The sequence below is a fragment of the Phaenicophaeus curvirostris genome, chromosome 1 (assembly GCF_032191515.1).
Source record: "Phaenicophaeus curvirostris isolate KB17595 chromosome 1, BPBGC_Pcur_1.0, whole genome shotgun sequence".
NCBI classification, from domain to species: Eukaryota; Metazoa; Chordata; class Aves; order Cuculiformes; family Cuculidae; genus Phaenicophaeus; species Phaenicophaeus curvirostris.
Window position 1 is genome coordinate 152,031,370 of NC_091392.1, and position 18,515 is coordinate 152,049,884.

At 34.9% G+C, this 18,515-nt stretch overlaps 1 protein-coding gene across 1 annotated transcript; it reads right to left on the reverse strand.

Annotated features, from left to right (window-relative positions):
• Positions 1 to 6,754: 6,754 nt before the first annotated feature.
• SLITRK6 (SLIT and NTRK like family member 6) lies at positions 6,755 to 13,630 on the reverse strand. The gene is made up of 2 exons (XM_069849988.1): positions 10,832 to 13,630; positions 6,755 to 7,075 (listed from the first exon to the last, which is right to left on the reverse strand). The coding sequence occupies exon 1, from the start codon at positions 13,617 to 13,619 to the stop codon at positions 11,097 to 11,099; it is 2,523 nt and encodes an 840-aa protein (XP_069706089.1). The 5' UTR covers positions 13,620 to 13,630; the 3' UTR covers positions 6,755 to 7,075; positions 10,832 to 11,096.
• Between the last annotated feature and the right edge of the window lie 4,885 nt (positions 13,631 to 18,515).

Genomic DNA, 18,515 nt, shown 5'->3' on the forward strand with positions numbered 1-18,515 from the left:
CTAGATCTCTAGAGAGACAGGGGATCTGCCAAAAATTGTCTGTGTTAGAGTTCATGCTGAGTTTAACAGGGGAAAAGTGGGAAAACAATCCATTGTGACCAGCTCAGAAGCCCCTTATATCCTTGGTGCAAATTATCACAAGAGAGGGTACTTCATGGACCCAAGGGTGTACCAATGGGCTTTTGGTGTAGCTACTGCAAATACAGCAAAGATCAAACAGGTATCTACCCTTCCTTGCCACTCAGAAGATCCATCGACTCAGGGACTGCTGTGAGTTGAAGAACAGCAGATGCCAGAAGCTGTCAATATGGTGCACTGGAAGCGATACTGCAGAGATTCCTTGGTTCCCACCTATAAGTTCATTCATCACCTGGAAAACCAAGAAGTGATAAGCAAGACTCACTCACCTTATTAAACTCCATCTCAGCCATGACCCAATACACCACCACCCATAAAAACTGACTTTACATTTTCCTAATAAAAAAAAAATACATTTCTCTGTGGTTGCCATCTCTCTTTTTCTTTGCATATGAAATTTGCTCTGAACTAGTTTGAACAGAGTTACAGTGAATGATTTTGATCCACTGTTAGTAGTCGTTCCATGTTGTGGAAATAAGCGATCTAGCTCTTTCATTTATCATGTGAACATTAAGTGCTGCAAGTCATTTCCTTCATGATCTCCTTTAGTAGGTTGGAATAATCACCTGTTACTAAACCAAAAGCACTTCAGAGGCTATCAGGCCTAGCATTCAGATGTTATGGGTGATCCTAGTCAGGTGTGCATTTTAAGAGTCTGGCACCAAAACTAGTAATCTGTATTGTTATTAGATTTGTGAGAACTGATTATATTAGTACACTACACAAATGATTTGTTGTGTTTCAAACACAGTTGGCCAAGTAAAATTTGAACTTCAGTTTTGTTTAAGCTTGTAGCAAACCAGAAAATCAAATCCCAAAATATATATGAAAATCTGTTCATAAATATGTTAAACTTAATATGTATATATATATGTATGCATATATAATTTCTAAAGTGAAAGATTCCATTTAATTTTGCACGATCCAATTTTGGCCATTACAGCTGCTGAAACTTCCATCAGAACTGCCATCTTGCAGTCTGTATTTCCCACATACGTTATTTTTGTGTGTCCAGGGTTCTAGCAATCAAGCTACATGGAAAATTTTAAAGATATAATGGAAAGTGTCACTCAATTAATAATTTTTCAACAGAAAAATAAAAAAAAAATAAAAAATGAGCTCATCTCCTACATTTTCTATAGAGTTTTATGAAAAATTAGAGGTGGATAATATTGAAACATAACAGCCTGACACAATGTAATACTTAATTATTGTCAACAGTGTTCAACTGAAAAAATTAGATATAATTTTTGGAAAAAAATATCTTCCTGTGTAAAATATTGCTGAGTTTGAAAATAATTTTTTCCATTAAGCTGTATTTTGATGGAAAAAGATTATATTGACAGAGGTGTCTGAGCCCACCCCAAGATTTCTGCTGACACAGTTTCCAAATGTCAATTTAAGGGATTTATTAAAGTGACAGATATTACAGATTTGTTAAGGTATTGCTGTTGGTAAATGTATCTGCTGCATTAGCACTATTTATTAAAATCATAGCTGGCTAATATGTATGATAGTTAATATGATACTCGAGTACAATCCATGATATCACAGAAGTGCAATTACAATTTCTTACCAAGAGAAGTGTCCTTCCCAAAGGAGTGGAGATCTCTTGAAACTGCTCAGTGGAGTTTCTCCTCTCAACAAAGCGTTGGTAGGAAACCATACATATGCTCTCAAAAACATGGACAAGTCTTGGTGAGGTGAGGCTATGTCAATTATCATTCATTGATTGGTTCTCAACCTAAAATTACTATGTGTGTACTTGATCTTTTCAAAGCTTATTGCACAAGGGCAGAGGGGGGATGGACAAAGGTGAGGGAAGTGGGATGAGGGTGGGAGAACCATTGGTTACAGAGTCAGGAATGTCTTTCCATTCTTGCTGGAAGGACATTGCTTTTCCGACCACAGTGCTGCAATGCTAGTCCTCCACTCCAGATACTGTTAAGCTACCAGAGCTGGTGGGCCTTTGTCCAAGTGTTTGACCGTAAGACCCTGTTGTTCTGCAAGGTCAGCACTTTGCAGCATCCTTGCTCAAGCCTAGCTTGGCAAATCTTGTCTGTTTTGGTTCATAGGATATTTCAGGCCTATTTTGGTGGTTATTACGGAGATTCAAAGATACAACCTTGGTACTGACAGTTTTTTGCTAACTTACAGCTAAGCTGTGCTGGTAATTTTCCACGCCACCACATTCTAAGAAAACATGGGATTTGAGAGTTGAAGAAAAGAGGCATAATATACTTTCTGAGATAATCTAAAGCTCAACTAAAATAAAGAAATTTCCATTTGAGAAAATATATATGGATAAATAAGTCCTTTTAAGTAGTCCTGTTGAATATTTGCATCACATGTAAAAAAAATAATAAATTTTCTAATATTCATCTTTCTTAAAGAGTCGAATGCTTAGATTTTGGATGGTGAAAAAAAGTGGTACTTACATTCTTACCTGCAGAGGTTCATAAAGATGGTAATAACCAAGACAATTAACTGATGCCATGATAATTAATTAATTTTCAAAAAATATGTCTGTGATTACATGTTTATTGGAAATAACTATGCTTACTTCAGTCATCAAAGCCTAGAAATTTAATTTTGGTTAACATTTCAGTTGATACAGTTGCAAATCTGATCGTAGCTAAGCAGTAAATTAAGCTGAGGAAGAAATAAAAGCTGAGTGTGTGTACAATACCTCTCATGGAACAGAGAAAACAAACCAGAAAGATAATATTTTTTGGATAATTTTTAGGTATAGTGATTCTAAATCCTGCTTAACTACATTAGGTACTTTTTTTCAGGAGTATCAAAAGTTCTTCTTGAGATAACTGCTGCTAGAAGCACAGTAAGCAACTTGGAAGAAAAAAAAATCAGACCCCCTCTACAATCCCTGGCTGTAGAGCTAAAAACATTGTCTTATGATTTTTAACAATCAAAGTCTATTAATATCAAATAGGTCCTGATTTGACTAAATCAGTTACAGTTAGAGACAAACCTTGTTCCAAGTGCTGCTTCATAATTAAAAAGATTTTAAGTAGAATTTATGTAAAAATTATTTTTAATTTAAAATTTAAATTAGTCATATACTGCATAATAATTTGGCCTTCTGACAAATAGAAGATGTAAAGTAAGAGCTGCAAAAGCCAGGAAGATCCTTTGAAAAAGTAAGATTATCATTAATTCTGAAATGTATGAAGAATTAGAGCACCAGTATGTCAAAAAACAAGGTTGATTAATTCAACTAGTACAGAAATGGATCACACATCAAGAGTATCAGAGAGTTTCAGGATTTTATTTGGGAATTTAAAGTCACAGGTCATGTAAAAAAAAATACATTTAACAATTAACTTAGGTATCCTTGGTTCACATGTATTCTGACTGACATGAGAGAAGTAGTTTGATTTGATGCAGCATCAATAATACCACTTCTCTGTATCTTACAGAAGTTAGTTGAAAAGCTTTTGTTTCAGAACAGTGTTTGGTGAGTATTGCCTTTTTCCTTAACTTCATATTCAGAAAGCCTACGTAGAGAAGAGAAAGACTCTTCCACTTTCCCCTTAAAAATCTTTTGCAGAATCATATTAGAAACACAGATATTTTGCCTGGAAGAGGCCTCTGGAGGCTGTCTAGTTCAACCTCCTACTTCAAGCAGGAACATTACTTCCTCCAGACCAGCTGTCGCTTTGTATAGCAAACTCCTGAAAATCTCCCGGAGACTAAGGTTCCAGGGATACTTCGGGAAACATTTCAGTGCTGCCTTCTCCCTCCTAGTGAAGAATGTTTTCTTATTATCCAAATATCATTTAGCTATTTATTATTGATATTGACCTTTATAACCTATATTATGGTCTTCTTTACATAGAATCATAGAATAACCAGGTTGGAAAAGACCCACCGGATCATCGAGTCCAACCATTCCCATCAAACAGTAAACCATGCCCCTTAGCACCTCATCCACCCGTGCCTTAAACACCTCCAGGGAAGGTGACTCAACCACCTCCCTGGGCAGCCTGTTCCAGTGCCCAATGACCCTTTCTGTGAAGAATTTTTTCCTAATGTCCAGGACATTTCTGACATAGTTTAATGTCAGAAAAAATGAGGAGAAAGAAACAGCCACACACCTTTCACTTTTTAGGAGACGGTGTCGTGGGAATCTTAAGAAAAATTTTTTGTGAAGTTAACATATGGTTGGGCCTTACAGTTAAGAACAGTCACTGGTCTTGTCTTCTTCATATTCATGCTGACTGGAAAAAGACTTGGTGCAGCAACACCCCTAAGCTTTTGCACTTTTTTTTTATATGTATATCTATGCATACAAAACCACAGACTTCTAAGATATTGATTATGACTCTAAAAGACATCATTCCTTAGTTTTAATGGCCCTTGAATCAGGACACAAATCAAAAGATCAGAAGGCATAGTTTTCTTTGCAAGATTGATTTTATATATGAAAACAATAAAGCTTCAGTTTATTTTGTGGTCATTTTAATGAAGAAAATTAATCATGGAATCTGAATAAGCAAGAAGTCCAGTAGACTACAGATGACATGAGTGCTTAGAGAAATGATAGATTTCAGCCTATAATAAGTAATTACTTTAGAATCTGTAGAACATCAGAATATCATTCAGCCTTCATAATATCACATATGGCAGCATGAAGATGGCTACCCTCAACCCCGCATTTCACTTCAGGAAACATGACTGCTTGGGTGGTCCATAATCAGAAACATCACCTTCCCATCATCTCTCCTGAAGTAAAATATTACTTAAAGACACTTACATAATACATGAAACAGTTAAAATCTTCATATCTTAATGCTCATTTCATGATATCTCGTGGAACCATTTACATTTTCTGAACAGTAGCATATAAATGTTACATTTCAAATTTTTTAATGTTTTACATTCATCCTGAAAGCATATAATGATACAATGTTGTGACATTTTGAACACCTCAGGCTAGATAAAAAGAGTCAGTCTAAATCTTTAACTGTTGCTCAAAAACTCTACCTCTATAATGTATGACATTACAGTCAAATGCTGAAGATCCAGGTTGTCTGGATTCCCATAAACTAGCCCAGAATTGTCAGCATGGAATCCTGTGTCTTATCAAGTTTCATAAAGATCTGAGAGGATCTTTGGGGTCTGATGTAGCAGAAATATTCAAAGGATATTTGACACACAGGATCAACATGCAGTTACAATAACCTTGCTTATACAGAAGAACATGATTGTGTAAACTCCTACTTAGGCCAATCTTTTCTATTTATTGGTTTTATGTCTGAACATCTGAGATAATTACACCTCATATGAACTGTGTGCACGTACCACACCACAGGGATGGGATTCCATAACATTGTATTCCCCAAGAAGTGTATGGGACAAAGATACAAAGGAATTTACTTTCTTTTTTGGTCTCCTTGACAGGGAAACATGTATTTATTTCACAGCATTCTACACAGTTTCAGTAGGGAAACATGGGAAGGCTACCAGATTATATTTGTCAGTATTCTATTTCTGAAATCTGTCTTAGTATGGAACCATTTAATATGTATTTAACCCGAATATGTGTCGTTATGTTGGCTATGAATTTTAAAAAAAGCAAAAATGTTTCTTTTAATTTAAAATTAAAAAACCCTAACTTTTATGAGCTCACAAAATTAATTTTATAGTTTATTTAAAGTGCAAATTTATGCTAACATTCCATAGGATTTCTGCATATATAAAAGGTTTCAGACTTCTTTCTGTTAGAACAATTAATTATCTACTTTTCTGTAGTTTATTTGGCAATCAATTACAACTGGAATAATTTAAAAAATTCTTATCAAACAATTTATCTTAAAATGAAATAAATGGATGAATCAATGTACAAAGGCAAACAGCTGAAGTTACAATTAATAGCATTTCTCCTTGAAATATGAAACCAAGTTGTTTTTTTGTTTCTGTATTCCATCATTCAATTGCATGAAATAAAAGTAATACTAGGAGTATAAGCAGTCCTTTTAGTAGTAATAGGAAGAACATACTGTAAATAATTTTTAACTTAATGACTTAAAACACAGAACTTTGGTAAGTGTTTTATGAAATGTGCTCTGCACATGTACTTGTGCTCCATCTTGGTGAAGCTGAATAAATAATAATAAAATAAACGTTCTTCATCGTCTCTTGCTTTCATGGAGCTGAACAACATCTGGCATTTTACTTTCTTCCTTGATGTTAGCTGCTTTCCATTAGGCTGTGGCTCTTAAGAATTTGTTCTGTTGTGTCAAAAAGCCAAAGTTGACTGTTAGAATATATGCAGGAAAGAAAACACCGTGCTATATCTTTTCAGTATGGCAATTAACTTCCTTGTATTGGTTCCAGCTACAGTTCACTTCTGCTTCAAGGAACGAAAGGATTTGATACCAGCTAGTTGAACAAGATCAAGAATATAATAAACTTTACAAAGTCAAAAAGGGACAGGTCTTTTCTGACATATAATATAAGGTCAGTAACAGATCTATCTTCACTGTCTCAGTTCCAACAAGTTGCACCAAAAAGTCCCAGAAGAACTGGCTGCTGCTGGCAGTTGCAAACACTGCGAAACCTCTCAAAGGAGAAGGCTTAAACTGCAACGTTGTACTGCCAGACAGCTGTCTATTGTTGAACAGGAAATTCATTAAGGGAAATGCAAGTAGTCTGTGTTGGGGAGCACAAGAACAAAGAAATAGACCAGTCTTAAGAAAGCTTCTTTGATGATCATTTGAATTAAAACAAGTGCTTGACTATTTTTTCCCTCGTGCTATTTTCAGTGCAACTACATGAAACTTGCAGATTGTGTTGATGTTGTTAACAAAATATATTGCTGTAAAAAATAATATATTAAAAATGATAATCCAGAATCCCTTCTGATGAAGACTTTGAGATTCAGTCTCCATTTCTCCCTTACTACTATTACTTTATCCTGTGAAATAATGTTTTATTTTTTGTAAATACTCTTTTTTTAACACATCAGGAATGGATCTTTATAAGATGCTTTGCCATCCCAGTCAAACTTATCTTTTTAAACTTATCAAATTTAGCTTTTCAAACTTATCTCTATGTAGGTAAGTAAATGGCATATTATACACATGCTTTGTTTGGAGGAGAATATGTGAAAACACTGGACCATTTCTGAATAGGCAAATATACTTATGTGTGGTAAATTTACAGAATTTTTTTTTGAAGGGGTTTTTGGGGTAAGGGACAGGATTTTTTTTCTGTTCAGAACCTTGGAGAGGTGTTACTGCAGGTAATATATTCGAGTATCAGTACTAAAATTCTGAATGGAAAATAGCTGTAGCAGGACGAAGAAAGAGAAATATATTTGACTTTTATGAAGTTCAAAAAATTAAAACATTTCAAAATAAAAAGTATAATAAATTGCTTTAATACCTGTTTATATCAGGTCTATAGTGTTATTTAACATGTGCTCTTCACTAAAGGGGAAAAATGATGTCAGTTACCATCATGTACCTGACAATATATTAACAACAATAACATAGCTGCCATGTACACCAGTGTGCATGATGAAACACTATTCTTGCACTCAATTAAACTATCATGCTGACAGGAGAAAAATGGATCCACTTTGTTGCAGACTGTCAAACATATTTGCCTTCCAACCTCCATTATTCTAGCTAACTGAAATGCATCAAACCATTTAACTGTACCTGTCACTGAAGAAAAAAAACCAAAACCAAAACCGATCAAAACTACATATGACAATATGATTTTAGCAAAAAAACATCTGCATACCCCTCCAATTTTCTGCAAACACCATTATTAAACACACATTTATAATAGTTGTAACAAAAATGTTCCGAGGAACTTTTAGAAACAGATACTGTATCCTTCTTTCTTTGTATGTGATATCTTTCTTATGCCAATATTTTACTTTTATCAGCAAGTATTGATAGTCTTCAACTGAGGAATAATTGCATAAGGCCAAATACTTATCTCTTTTTGTTATGGCAATATAAGTTTGCTCATAGATGGAAAATCACTGTCTGAGAATGTTATTAAGAGGCAGATCCTTCTCTCCTCATCGTACAAACTTTAACTGAATGGTAGTCCAGTAACAAAAGAATACTAAAATCTAAAGATCCTCTTAATTCTGCTGAGTGATGCCCTGATACTGCTGTATAACTGAGTTGCTTTGACATGAATATAGGTCACTCTTCTTCCTAATGCTTTGAGACTGCAGTGAAGAAAAATGTTTTACCACACAGTTGTCCTCAAAATTCTGCCAAGTAACTGTTAGCAGCTAAGCAAAGTGACATCTGTGCATGTGGAAATTGTCTTCAGTCTGAAGCTATTTCTCTTAAATATAAGCCTGAGGGCATGAAACCTGCATCTTGCCAATTGCCAGGTATTATTTTCTACACACCTTTTTTTTTTTTAATTAAGGGAATAACTATAGAAGTGAAAGACACTGGAGTACAAAACTCTGTTATCAAGTATCATGTGCATTTTTTGTTGTTGTTGGTTCTTGGATGTTTTTCTCTACACTAATCTGAGATCTCTCAGACTTCTAAAAAGCACAATATTATCAGTCCGATAAGATTTCTAGTGTCACTTCTATTGACTGAATTAAATTTTTCATTGGATCTTAATTATTTCAAATTATAAATTTACTTAGATTTTTTTTTATCTGTGTGAAACTAAATTGTTTACATATAGACATAAACTGTCATTTTGGTATACTAAGCTATCCCACCTGGGCTCCAATTGTTCCTCCAGATCAAGATATGGATTTCAATAGGTTCTATGGCATGGCCTTGAAACCCATTCACATCTTGAATATGCAAGGCAGCTACAATAACACTAGATACCTAAGTTCATGTAGCTGCATTTTCCCTTTTGTCTCACCCATACCTGCAGAAGTATCTTTAATTCTCCACAATAAAGTAGCAGTGAAACGAATACGTTGTCATCAGATTCACTCTTCCCAGTTCTCCTAAACACACAGGTTATTCTGATTCACGGAAAGAGGAAATAAAACTTGTTCTCTAATAACCGACATTATGATTTTTGGAAGCCAACAAGCTTATCTTCCATAGAAAATTGATGAAACCTCAAAAATATTAATCAAGAAGTTGATTTGTTAACAGAAACAACATGTAATCAGGTTCTCAAATTACAGAAATTAATATAGCACCAGAAATGTGGATTTGAAAGAAATGAGACTTCCGTACATAGTATAGGAAAATTTTCTGTCAGAAACTTATGTACAAAGAATATGAAGAATTCACATTTGTATATACAAATAAGTAAGATATCAACAATAAGATGAACTTAAGAACATAACTGTTTACTTTGAATTTGTCAAGACTTCAGTGCTAAGTTTAGCATACATATGTAGATATGTAGTAATTAAGATGATCTTTCACTCTACAAATAGAAATTAGAAAAAAAATGTTCATGCATAGTCAATTTACAAAAGAGTTGCTTAGAGGAAGATAAATGCAGGTCAGAATTTGTGGTTTGGCACCATGTCATTCATGCACAGAAACTGAATGTCCCTACTGCACTCTGGACAAGATGCTTCTGTCCACATGACAAGAGTGAGAAGCACTGTGTTTAATTCCCAAACAGTTATAAACTTGTGCATGCAGAAGTTGCCGCCTTATTTAAAAAGTGATTGTTAAGAAAAAGACATTTCAAAAACTCTATTCATTTTTCATTGATAGAGAGCAGCTCCTTGATTTGCACAAAAGGCAGCCAGGAAATAAGCTTTTTCTTTTCTTGTGAGTTGAAAAAAAAATACAAAATTATATAGAATAAATAGTAAATATAAATCTAGCTAGAATCATTGCAAAAATAAACCCACAGTGTTAAACTTTTTTTCATATTTTTCCCACAACACTTTATTTTCTTCTAATTTCAGAAAATATAACATATTTTTGTACAAACAGCTAAATACTATTATTCTTCCTCATGTGTGTGTATTGATGTTATTCTGTCTCGGAGTTGCTTTAGGGTAAGGTGGGAAAGGACCTGTATTTGCATTTGGAAGTTCCTAGCCACAGCAAACTCATATCCTCCAAGAATATTTAAAGCCAGCACAGTAGTTATTTATACATATATATGTATATAAAAAAACCCCCAACTTATTAAACACAGCAACATATTTACAGCTGATTCTCAGTAGCTTTTCAAATTGCCCATGATTATGAGGAGAAACACCAGTGACACACAATATTTTATAGCAGCAGCTCAAGAAAAGATAGTCCAAACTTAGGTAAAGCTATCAGATAGGCAAAATAAGAAAGCATTTGCTTTTTCCATCATTGAAGGTGTTGGGTAAAAATACATATTTTTTCGTGACACATACAGAATGCACATGATGAAATTTCGTGCAAAATACTTAAATATTTGCAGGCTCTGGATGTATACACAAAAATCTTTTCTTCTTGTGGTTTGGATTTTTTAACTGACGTTATGACAACACTTCAACTCCTTTTATATTTATTATAAGGGTGTGTTAGGTGTAGTTATAGACAATGGTCATCAATGCAGTGCATGTATTAACCTAACCGAGACACTTTAACCTTGTAACTACAAACACAAGTGATTTTTTTTTAAAAAAGGAGTCTAATTAAACTGAGAGAAATAAGAAAAACTAAAGGTAACAAATGTTTTTCCATAGGTTGGATACAGAATGAAGTGTCATACACACCTTTTTAAAATGTTGAGGAATATTGCAAAAAGCAATCTTCCTCCCACAGTTCAGTCACACAAAGTTCATGTTTATCTTGGGGTGAGACATATTGCCTGCACAAAACCCCATGGCTTCCCACAGTGATCCCTGAGGGTTTTTTGCTAGGATTACTGCTATGCTTTTGTTCTGACTGCTGACATTAATATAAGGCACTTTTATTTACAACTGTTCCAATTTAAAATAAAATTACAGAAGTTCAGCCGCAGCCCAATATATTATCCTTTCATGTCTGCTGCTCCAGGACTTCCAGGTAGTCAGGTTCAGCATGTAAATTAGCTTTGAGTTCAAAGTACTCATTTTTAGTTTGTTCTAGAAAAACCTTTCTTGGCCTAGAGTACATGAGAGTCTCCATTAGCTTCAGCTCCTCATGTGTTGCAGGATAACGAACTTCCATGTCAGGCTGCAGCTGGACAATATTTTTTCTTAGGTACTCCGTGATCCCTAGTTGTTGCAGTTCTCTCTCTTTTTCAAGAATGTTTCTATACAAGCAATTAGCATCCTGAAAAGACACAAAATCAGCAGATTGATCTGCAGCTTTATATTTGACATTTGAACCTGTAAGAGGTGAACTGTTCTCTCTTTCCAGAAGACTTCGTCGGAGATGTTTGGAATCATTAGCTTCCTTCTCATTTCCTTCCTCCTCTTGCTCAGTATGCTTGGGGCTGAAGGATGGGCTGCGGTAGACTTGAACCATGGGAGTAACCATACGTTGCTCATAGAGAGTTGCAGCTGGGCGCTCTGTTGTGTGATGTGTTGTCTTATGCCCGTACATGCTGTACTGGAGGTGAACTGGGCTATTATCCCTCATCTGTTCTTCCTCTTGTTTCTTTTTGCACCTTCGTCGCCGATGCAGAACAAGAACTACTATTCCTGCTGCACAAAATACAATAGTTATAAACACAATTAGAAGTCCTAATATTAGAACAGAAAGTGGGACAGCATCTGTAAGGGACCGCAGGATGGTGTCTGCAGTGTTGGTAGTAGTAGTAGAAGTTGTGACAACTACAAAACTGGCATGAGTTGGTAGGGCAGGTCTGTTTATTAAACCTGGGCATAAGGTTTCACTGTTCAGGGATTTCAGTTCTTTTTTCGCTAAGTGTCCTGGAGATTTACAAAAAATATCACCCATCATTGTATTCTTGCTCAGCTTTTGTATCCATTTTTGCAACCCAACTGAATCACAGGTACAGTCCCAGGGATTGTCTTCAAGTTCAATTTGTACCAGCATATCCAATTGATCCAAGACATTGCTTACAGGCAAATGAGAAAATTGGTTTGTTTTCAGATTTAATCTGGTGAGTGGAACACCTGAAAAGATATGAGGTGGCAAAGTCTGCAGAAGATTGTTATTTAGGTAGAGGACCTTAAGTTTTGGCATTGCATTAAATGTCCCCGGCAAAACTTCTTTGATGGCATTATATTCAAGGTATAAATATTCAAGGTGCTGAAGGCCAAGGAAGAGATTCTGACTTAGCTTTGTAAGGTGGTTTCCATTGAGATATAATTTCTGCAGTCTAGTCAGATTCATAAAGGATCCTTCCTCAAGGATTTCAATGCGATTGTTACCCAAGTGAAGCATTTCCAGGCTGGCATAATCCACAAGATCTGATTTCAGTAGTGTCTGAATAATGTTTCCAGCTAGAATAAGCTTTTTGGGATTTGAAGGAGGGGGTCCTAAATCAGATAAGCTTTCAATATTTCGCTCCTGGCAGTGCATAAGAACCCCTGAGAGCATATGGCTGGTGCAATGACAGGGGACAGGACAATTGATTCCTGGAAACTGAGTAGCAGGCTTTGAAGTACGAAACACTAAACTTGGTTCTTTAGTAGGGGCTTTCAGGATAGGAATCACCTTAGTTGATAGGTGACTATCACTGATAGAGGTGGTTACAACCAAGGGCAGTGACCCCGAAGGATCTTCAAGTTCACTGACAGGATGAGTAGGACAAAGTGATTCTTTTTTCAACCGGCTTAAGATGCTACCTTTGATAAGTGGAGGACTATTGCATACAATGTCACCTATTATTGACTGAGGAGGCATGTTTTCTAGCCATATCTTCAGCTGCAGCAAATCACAGTTACAGGCCCATTTATTGTCTTCCAACTGAAGGTCTAGTATTCTACCAATGTGTTCCAAAAAACCGACATAGGGCAATGTCTGTAAATGGTTTCCACGAAGATCTAAATGGGTCAATGGCACAAAACGAAATATGTTTGGAGGAAGATACTCAATGGCATTATCATTCAAAATAAGCACTTTAAGCCTGTTGAGCTTGCTAAAGGCACTTGCATCAATCACTGTGATGAAATTATTGTCTGCTTGAAGAAACTCCAAATTTTCCAATCCATTAAATGTATCTTCTTTAAGTGTTTCTAAATAATTGTGATTGATATGAAGTTGCTTAAGAAGGCTGAGACCATTGAAAGCCCCAGGCTCAATATCTGCAATATTATTTAAACCAAGATGTAGAGATATTGCATTAACAAGGCCAGCAAAATCATTCACATGTAGCATAGTCAGGCCATTTTTTAAGAGATTAAGATGGAAAGGCCGTGATGGTGGGACATTTATTTCTGATACCATCTTGATGCCTCTTTCTTCACAATTTATAATCATGGTATCATCCTTTTCTTCACAAGAACACAAACTCTGACAAGATCCTCTAATTGAAGAAAAAGAAGGCTGTGACTGGGAAGGGTTGGGTGCCACCACAACTGAATATAGAATAAAAATCCAGAGCTTCATCTTGCCCAGCAGATTCTACAAAAGAAAAAAAAAAAAAGAGGGAAAAAAAGGAAAAGGGAAGAGTCATGATTTTACAGGGTTGATATTTTTTCCTGGGACGGGGAAGGAGGGGACAATAACCATTCCTAGTACTTGTCATTGAGATACCTCATCTTTCAAGCAATATTATATCGTGCAAAACATTTGAATGATTTTATAATCAGAATTGAATATAATTATTTCAATATACCGAATTGATAAGAACAGTAATAAGGGGAGGGTTTCGGAAGTTTCACACTGTTTCTCCAAAGGAGGAGATAATCAGGAATATGTTGTCTTTACTTATAAACAATACAGAATGTTTTGCCAGTGAAACACTGTAATAAGTTACTGCCCAAAGCAATTTATATCAAGGCTAATATAATATTTTGGATCATTGTTTTGAGTCACTATATAGCACTGCAAATTTCAGGAGTACCTTGCTAAGCTCAACTAAATGTTGTTCAGATGCTGAAGAGAAGAAATACAATTTGTATTAGTTCAACAACGTGTTGTGCACAAAAGCCTATTCAGTCAGGACAGAGGGAATCACTTCTCTGGTTGTGCATTATGTATGTAAATGAAAAGTTATTTCCTCTGCTGTCCTTGTACTCTTAAACTGAAAAGGAAGTAGACAAAATAATTCTTTTTACTTGCTTAAATTTTAATGCAAACATTAAAGGTTTGGGACATTTAGTGAAAGAGGGAACACAAGAGAGAGTAGTGTAATATGTTTGTATACAATATATACATAAACTAATAATGTACACTATTAAAATAAAAAAGAAGACACAACTGGCAAAACAGTACATGTCAGAAGGAATGGGTAGACAAGGGGCAAACGTTTCAAGATTAATTACTGGAATCTTTCCAATTATTAATTATTAATAATTATCACAAAAATTCTGAAATGTACATGGAATTAACTGTTCTTTATGAGTTAAAAAAGTATTATCCATATGTTATGTAACTTAAATTATCATTTGTCAAGATTGTCTTGAACTTTGCAATACCTAATAAATGCATCTTTACAGTACAACTATTGAGTGAGAAGCAAAATTTATGCATTGAAATCAACCATTTGTTATTGTTGGTTTGAATTAATTTATGCTATATTCCACTTGAAGATGCTCTGTTTCTTTCTGTCAAAGTTGTCTAATTAAGAAGAACAATGGTAATTATTGATATATGGTTTAAAGTGAAATCACTGTTTATTATCTTTAATTAGGTATTTCCACTATTCTTAAAAAAAAGTAGTCTTACAATGGAAAGAATGATTTAAAACACAAGAACTTTTTTGGAGCACACTTTCTATTCATGGATTGGACTAAGAACGTTTCTTAAGTAATCCATCTAATAAATGTCTTTTGATCTTTCAAAATAAGTTATTGAAACATAGAGTACAGAATGTCTCTATACAATTAACCAGAAAAAGGGTTAAATTCTGAAAGATTAGAACCTTTTATAAGATTCTGTTCAATAACATGCATGAACATTCTTCTAATGTAGCCACATGACCTGGCATCTCATCAATACACATTTTAATTATCATGCACCTTTATTACTAGCAACACCATTTCTCAAGGCTTCCCTTAAAATGGATTGCAAAGATTTATACTTGTAGACACTTTAGTGCTGTGGTATGAGTATTACACACACACACACAAAAGCAACAGCAGCAAATGTTTACATGGTGATTTATATTTTTCTCCTTTTGTAGTTCCTGATAAGTGTGAGTAGATGTGTGAAAAGTAGTAAGTGCAACTTACAGGGTGAGAAAAAGTATCCCTATAGACACAATCTTTTATCTTCATTTCAGGAGAACAAATAGTTTTGTTCTCTCACATAACACTCCTTGAACCTCAGCTGCCTATGTTTAATATATATGTCTTTAAGTTTGTTTTCCCAAGAAGTATTGGATAAGACACAACATGTAAAGATGTTATTTTGAAGTACGCAGAATAATTCTAGGATCATATTATTATAGTAGAGATTTATTCTTGCTTTACATGCATTGGTATCCTTTCCAGTGACCCAAGGTAAAGAATACAGGCTCTTGACACAGATGCCAGCTTCAAACCTACTGTATGACTAATTGGACTTTATTTCTGCACGCTTTTTCTCTGTAGGAATTCCAGCTTCAATCTGCATCAATTTCTAACTGCATTTATAATGTCCCTGAGCAAAATTAAAAAAAAAAAGAAAAAGATCTGAAAAGCAAGTTTCATTCCAGTGCATATTGAGAAATTAGGTTATAAAAATTAAAGCCTCCCTCTCAGAGATGAGAACAGCAACATTTGTAACCAATTGGAAAACATTCCCATTTTAAAAATTGTCATACTTCTGTGGGCAGCACTGCCAGCACTTTCACACACAGATATTTGCACAGAACAAAAATTAATAGAAGAGTGTATTCTTTTTTCCATTTATTTTCTTTGGTCTGAATACTCACGAATATGTAATGAAGCTCTCAGTGGGCTACTATTGTAAAATAAAAACTACTTTCAGGTAATAGATGATCAACAGTTAGCTGAAAGAATTCACAATGAAATAAAATTTGAAAGACTTACTAAATCTGACCTTTTTCTGTTTCATGTGACGAAGTTTTTCAGCAAATTCTGCATGGTAACTTACATTCATTGGTTTTATCTCTTTCCATGTAAATCACTACTAACTGCATATTGTAACTAAGCTTTTTGCAGTAGGAATTTTAAAACATTAAAATATGTTACAGTCCTTTTTATGAAGCGAAGTTGAATATTTTCAGAAGTAGTCTGAATGCAAAGAATAATAAACCTTAATGCAAAAGAATAATATGCTTGAGAAATAATCAATGTATTTTTGAAATATTGAAATGGCTTATTTCACTTTACTTCTGGCTTTTTTTTTCATTTGGCTGTTTTAATCCAGATATTAAAAAAATGCTTGTTGAAGAATTTCAAAACCTCAGGCTAAGACTTGGCAATTTCTAAAAGCTTTTAGGATAGTTTATTAAATTCTGAAGGGAATCATAGTCATATGATGCATTTAAGACCATTCTTGCACTTTAGGAAATAAATACAAACACCCATTCCTCTCCCCTCAAGGGATTTGAAATCAGCTTTTCCTTAATATACATTTTAAACATTTGGCAGTTTGAATAAATACACCTGGCAGATTGTTTGAAATACATTATAAACTGCCATCATTTAACATAAAAGTTACACAAAGTCATGCAGAAAAATAAATTCAACTGGTACTGAGAGATTATTTTCTCATATGGTAAGATAATTAACTAAGTGGAATCTTTCTTACCTGTACAGTAGTAACACTCCCTGAAACACTCAGTAATGCACAGTTGGACCAGCTGTTTCAATGCGACGTATTTTTTCCCTGTGAAAAATACACACTTTCTTCTGAGTTTCACTTTTCTGCAAGCTCTTGTAATACTACAGCTCCAGAAAGTTAAAATCCTTGTTCAGAAGACAAAGTACAAAGCATTCAACTGAAAAAATCTTCCAGGCAGCATGCACATCAGACCATCCTGCAAGCAGTTGTCCTTTTTCCTCAATTAAAATTCACAGCATACTTCACAGCAATGCTGACTTTTCTGCATATATTTAACTGTTTGCAAGCATTTGGATGCAGTAAACAAACAAGATGCTCAGCAGAGCTTGACTTGAACACTTGGTTTGTCAGATTTTTAGATCCAAGCTGCTTCTGTGTTATCTCTGCTCTTTCTAGTCTTTCTTGTTAGCTCAGTTTGTTATTAGTCAGATTGCCAGGGGCTGGGAGGTAGGCGTAAATAAAGAGACTTCTTGGCTTTTGACTCAGCCTTTAAGCCCTTCCCCAGCAGAGAGCTTTAATCTGCCAATGTCATTTAATACACGATACAGCTCCACCTTGAGACAGATCAGCTCCTCCTCCTGCTGCAATTTCTCTCACCTCCTTTTCCCCTTGTCTAAGTGAACCTCAGAAAGTAAAATTTAGCTAAATGGCATCTAGATTTCTTAATATCTGCTAATGGCTGAATTTTCCAAAACAATAAACATCCACTGCAGCACTTGTGATTTGTTCTCTAGGGCAGACCTTGCATTTAACTTATATCTGCAAATTCTTGCTTTAGAAACTGGAAGCATTCCAGCCCAAATACATTCCACAAAATACACTACAAGGGAAACCTTGTCCCCTGGAAAATATGTCTATCACAAAGAAGTGCAAGATTATTCAAATATATAAGTGTGACAGTACAGCTCTTAATCCAGTCCACTCAATGTGAGTGGGGTAGGGATAAGTATGTGCAGTTGCACTTACTTTAAAGATAGATATATAACTGTGAAATATTAGTGCTTATGTTTGTATAATTATTGTCATCAGTCTTTTCAAAGCTGCCTATCTTGTTCTGTGGAAAGAAAATTCTGTTGACTGTAAGAGTCTGTCTTGCAGATGTTAACACAGTGTGTTAGTATCTCTCTATGTGAGATCTTTCTGTATTTGCATGAAACATTGCTTCGATTACCAGTCTGGTCTGCGGGGTTGGGAAGGTGTATACTTAAAGGCATGTATCAAGATTAAGGTATTATTTTCTTTGTGCTCATAAGCAAGTAATTAACAGATACAGTATGACTACAGGAAAATGTTTATTTCATGCAAGGAACATTTTCCTCACCCCTCCTGCATTGCATGGGATGGTTTTCTATGCTGCAAATGCCACTTCCTTGTTCATTCAGCTGCCAAAGAACCACAAAACCTTTCGGTGAGCAACAAGAGAACATATTTACCCTGTAGAGCATACCACTTCTGCTTTTTTTCTTATTGTGTCTTGGATTACTTTACAGATTGTTTATTACAGCCTAAATACCAGTCAGATTGAAGTAACTTCTTTTGTGCTGATAGTTC

What these genes read in the sequence shown, in the direction of transcription:
- SLITRK6 (XM_069849988.1), bottom strand. Translation starts at nt 13,619, where the DNA reads ATGAAGCTCTGGATTTTTATTCTATATTCAGTTGTGGTGGCACCCAAC.